This window comes from Coenobita brevimanus, chromosome 82, assembly GCF_032717465.1.
Source record: "Coenobita brevimanus isolate Jiangsu-jjx chromosome 82, ASM3271746v2, whole genome shotgun sequence".
In the NCBI taxonomy this organism is placed as follows: domain Eukaryota; kingdom Metazoa; phylum Arthropoda; class Malacostraca; order Decapoda; family Coenobitidae; genus Coenobita; species Coenobita brevimanus.
In genome coordinates, this window is record NC_137035.1 from 4145001 (window position 1) to 4150205 (window position 5205).

At 39.6% G+C, this 5205-nt stretch overlaps 1 protein-coding gene across 1 annotated transcript in view; it reads left to right on the forward strand.

The window, feature by feature from the left end:
- Nucleotides 1-4132, forward strand: part of LOC145409662 (dual oxidase maturation factor 1-like) — a 13402-nt gene extending 9270 nt beyond the window's left edge. Inside the window, exons 9-13 of the mRNA XM_080280014.1 lie at nucleotides 676-778; nucleotides 1992-2011; nucleotides 2708-2809; nucleotides 3236-3390; nucleotides 4054-4132. Coding sequence (XP_080136140.1) covers nucleotides 676-778; nucleotides 1992-2011; nucleotides 2708-2809; nucleotides 3236-3390; nucleotides 4054-4132 — 459 coding nt within the window. The remainder of the gene's footprint in view (nucleotides 1-675; nucleotides 779-1991; nucleotides 2012-2707; nucleotides 2810-3235; nucleotides 3391-4053) is intronic.
- Nucleotides 4133-5205: the final 1073 nt, after the last annotated feature.

The window sequence follows — 5205 nt, forward strand, 5'->3', positions numbered from 1 at the left end:
AGCTTATTTCACGTATTTTCGTCTTTTTGCAGCTTATTTCACGTATTTTCGTCCTTTTGCAGCTTATTTCACGTATTTTCGTCCTTTTGCAGCTTATTTCACGTATTTTCGTCTTTTTGCAGCTTATTTCACGTATTTTCGTCCTTTTGCAGCTTATTTCACGTATTTTCGTCCTTTTGCAGCTTATTTCACGTAGCTCAGTAGCAGAATATGACAGTGCCACGGCTCCCTATCCTTTCTGTAGCACCTCTTCGTGACTAGCATCATATTCCACATCCTTTCCATAGCACTTCTTCGTGACCAGCATCATATTCTAGTGTTAATATATTGTTACAACTCAGCATTCAGGATGGAGACAAAAATTTTAGGCCAATTTAAAATTAAAATGTCTGCTATTTTTTTACTATAATAGTCCAAACCAGTGACTATCTATCTATCTTAACTATTCTTCCATATTAGTGACTTCTGACTACATACTATCACTATTTACTATTTACTAATTACTGTTACTATTTACTATTACTATTGACTTACTATTTACTTCTGACTATCTACTATTTACTATTACTATTACTGTTTACTATTACTATTTACCACTGCTGTTTACTGTTTGCTTCGGAGTATCTACTATTTACTATTACTATTACTATTACTATACACTATTTACTATTCTAGCCTAAGCCGGTTGCTGTCGTTCGCTCGAGGGGGACTAGCAAGCGCTACGACAAGAAGATCAACTATCCTGTCTACCAGACCCACGGCTACTATCCTCAAGCATGTGAGTGGATGGTTACGGGGAGGGGTGGGTAGGTACATAGATGTGTGGGGTGGATGAATGGATAGATGGATGGATGGGTTGGTGGATGGATGGATAGATAGATGGATGGGTAGGTGGATGGATGGATAGATAGATAGATAGACAGACAGACAGACAGATGCATAGATAGACAGACAGATAGATAGTAGAAAGATAAATCGGTAGACAGTAGGATAGATAGATAGATTGATAAATAGACAGTCAAAAATATATGGGTAGATATTTTATGACGGATGGATAGATAAAAAAAAGGTATCGATAGATGTAGTAGGGAACACAAACAAAATAAGAAAAATCAAGAGATAGATACAAAAATGTAGTGAGGAATTTAACATGTATGGTGAGTAGATGGATAGACAGACATACAGACACAGATAGATATAGAGATAGATAGATAAATAGACAGATAGATAGATAGACATGAACATAGATGGATACGTAGGTGTTTATAAAGTGAGTGACAGACAGGTGCTTGTGTGTGTGTGTGTGTGTGTGTGTGTGTGTGTGTGTGTGTGTGTGTGTGTGTGTGTGTGTGTGTCCGAATGACTGACAGGTATTTCATTTTCGAAGACCCAGTAGCGGCAGTGATAGATAGGTAGATCGATAGATAGAGAGTGAGATTGATAGATTGATATGCATAGATAGATAGATAGATAGATAGATAGAAATTTCACCTGATGGAACGGGGTCATTAAATTGAATACTAAGACGGGGTTTGCGAGAGAGAGAGAGAGAGAGAGAGAGAGAGAGACGGAGACAGAGAGAGAGAGAGAGAAAGAGCTGATAGGGCAACAGGAAATGTAAGGATGATAACAGTGTAGTTGTTTCTCTCTCTCACTCTCTCTCTCCTCACTCAGTTCTCTCCAGGTGACTGTGAAAGCAGGTGTGTGTGTGTGTGTGTGTGTGTGTGTGTGTGTGTGTGTGTGTGTGTGTGTGTGTGTGTGTGTGTGTGTGTGTGTCTGTGAGATTTTTTTGAATTGTGGAAGATAAAAATTAAGATAAATATAAATTCTGTGGAGATAAAGTACAATTATTATAAATGCCTTCGTCGTACTGAAGGGGTTGAGACGTGATGCATGTTAGGTTGCTATTTATCCAGAACAGTTTTTATCTTTTTGTTTTTTGGTCCTTTTTTTATTTCATTTTTTCTAATTGCTTTTCTTTTTCTCAACAGATCACAACGGTGGTCAACAGGTAAGCCAAAAATGTGTGTGTGTGTGTGTGTGTGTGTGTGTGTGTGTGTGTGTGTGTGTGTGTGTGTGTGGAAATCTGTAGTTAATGAATCGTATACATAATTTTTTTTAGTTCGAAAAATCTCTTAATAAGATTTTTAAAAAACTCTGTACAAGTAGATATAATAAAAGAAATTCTCCTCTCCACCCCACCCATATTTTATAATTAAATATATTACTCTAGGTAGTAACAATAAATAAATTACTATCTAAATAAATAAAATAAAAATAACCATCAAAACATAAAATAACAAAATAAAACATAGCACTTCACATAACAAGCAAAATAAAACACATCTGACTTATTTACTCTCAGCCTCCTAATAAATAAATACAAAACACTTTATTTACTCCCTGTCTATTTATGTATCTATTAGTCAGTCCGTCTGTCTGTACTTACCTACCTACCTCACTTTATTTTCTTCATTTATTTCAGTATTTATTTTTTTTTGCATTAGTAAAATATTTTATCACTTCCATCCTTTATTCCTACTTATTTTTACTGTTTCTCTTCCTTCCTTCTCTCCTTCCTTTTTCTTGTGTGTACCTATCCATATCTGTCTGTCTATCTGTCTACCTATCTATCTGTCTGTCTATCAATCTGTCTATGTTTGTCTGTCTATCTGTCTATTTATCTATCAATCTATCTATCCCCCAGGCTGAGGGCTATGGACACAACCAGCAAGGGCACTACCACCACGATCCCAACTATGACAGCGAGGCCTATCAAAATCTAGCCTACCAACAGGAGCAGGCTCAGGTACTCTCTCTCTCTCTCTCTCTCTCTCTCTCCTTTCCCATCCGTCTACATCTGTCTATAAGTATCTATCTATCTATCTATCTCTGTCAGTCAGTATCTATCTATCTATCTGTCTCAAAAATTTCCTATGCTTATTAATCCTCATAAGCCAAGAAACCATTTACAGCGCTGAGTGGTAACCATATAACCAAACCATACGTGCTCCCTGCGTGTCAACAAGTGGGTTGGTGGAGGGTTAGTGCCCCTCCCCGTAAAACAAATAGCTCAGAGTCAAGTGGCCACCCCTTACGGGATTATGGCGTCTGGCAATAGACAGATAGAACAAACATACACGTAAGTAAATCAGTGTACTATACCCGTGTGGAGACTATCTTGCATGCCCTTACGAATTTTGCCAGTCTCCTAATTCTTCTTCCCTCTCCCCAGGGCTATCCTCAGGGCTACCAGGACTATCCCCAAGGCTACCCACAGGACTACCAAGGACAGGGCTACGAGCAGGGCTATCCAGGGGCCTACGACCAGCAAGGCTACAACTATCAGATGCAGTATGATGAAAGTCAAGAGGAGATGTATGCTGATGTGTGAGTATTAATATTTTGTTGTTGTTGTTGTTTAGTTAGCCCCTTGAGAGAGGGAGAGAGAGAGAGAGAGAGAGAGAGAGAGAGAGAGAGAGGTGGGAGTCCTGTATGTGTGTGTGTGTGTGTGTCTGATCACTTCTTTCCTTCCCTCTTGCATTTGTGTTTGTGTGTGTGTGTGTGTGTGTGTGTGTGTGTGTGTGTGTGTGTGAGAGAGAGAGAGAGAGAGAGAGAGTCGCTAATCTCACCTCCCCTTTTACAGCCAAGCACCTGACCAACCCCAGGCCCCCCCTCCCCGCCCACCCAAGAAACGATAACTGAAACTGAAGGAGGGCAACTGACACTCAAAGAAATCAACTGAAACATAACGGGACTCAAAGAAAATCAACTGAAACTCAACAAAACTCAAAGAAATCAACTGAAACTCAACGAAACTCAAAGAAAATCAACTGAAACTCAACGAAACTCAAAGAAAATAAACAAACTCAACGAAACTAAAAAAAAATCAACTAAAACTCAACGAAACTCAAAGAAAATCAACTGAAACTCAACGAAACTCAAAGAAAATCAACTGAAACTCAAAGAATATTACTGAAACTCAAAGAACGTAGCTGAAACTCAATGAAAATTCGCAAAACTCAAGAGCTAAAAAACGCCAGACGCCACCAGGATCTCTGAAACAACTGAAGTCAAGAAACCAGCTGAAACCGCCAGAAACCAGCTGAAACCTCCACCAGAAACCACCTGAAACATGCATCTGGAGCCATCTGAAACCCACGCCACGTTCACTGAAGGCAACTGAAGCGCTACACCACACCACCTGAAATTCAAGTAGGATTTCCTGACGTTGTGTGAAACTAGTAAAAAAGACACTGAAACTAACTGAAACTAGGCAACGTAGAATTAGAAACTGAAACTAACTGAAACTAGACGTAACCTAGACTAAGATACTGAAACTAACTTAAACCAGACGTACAGTACCTTAGAGCGAAACTAACTGAAACTAACTCCATTGAAATACTGAATTTTGGGGGTCCGTAACTCGCCCTGTTTAACACACACACACACACACACACACACACACACACACACACACACACACACACACACACACACACACACACACACACACACACACACACACAGCTAAATAAACCAAGAAATTCTCAAAGGTGTGAGTGTCGGTGGCATAAGCAAGTGAGAGAGAGAGAGAGAGAGAGAGAGAGAGAGAGAATTTCGCGAACGAGATTAAGTTTCCGGGAGACAATCAGGAAAGGGAATTGAAAACGCGGAAACTCGGAGGAAAAAGCAATCGGAGAGAGAGAGAGAGAGAGAGAGAGAGAGAGAGAGAGAGAGAGAGAGAGAAGATGTAAAATTTCTCTTAGATTTTGTGTCAAGAAATCGACAGAGAGGAAAAAGAGTACTCCAGACTTTCTTTTTTTTCTTTTTTTTTCTTTTTGGTCTCTGGCGTCCATGGCTTCTTTCCTTCCTGAGAGATTGGATTAAAAAAAAAAACACACACAACCGCAAGATACAGAAAAAAGTTAGATTAAAAAAAAAAAAAAGTAAAAACCGCGAGATGCAAAAATTCGAAAGTCGGGAGATCCGCCATGAGGTTGGGTGGAGCAAAAGAAGAAGCATTTTGGGACTGCGGTTGTCTGGGGAATCCTTTGGCAGAGGAGTGAATAGAGAAGAAAAGGGAGAATGGCTTGGAAAATGTGGACGAGAAAAGGAAAACCCGAGGATGAAGAAGGAAGAACCGTGGACGAAAAAGGAGGAGCTGAGGATCAACAAGGAAGACCCGAAAACGAAAAAGGAAGA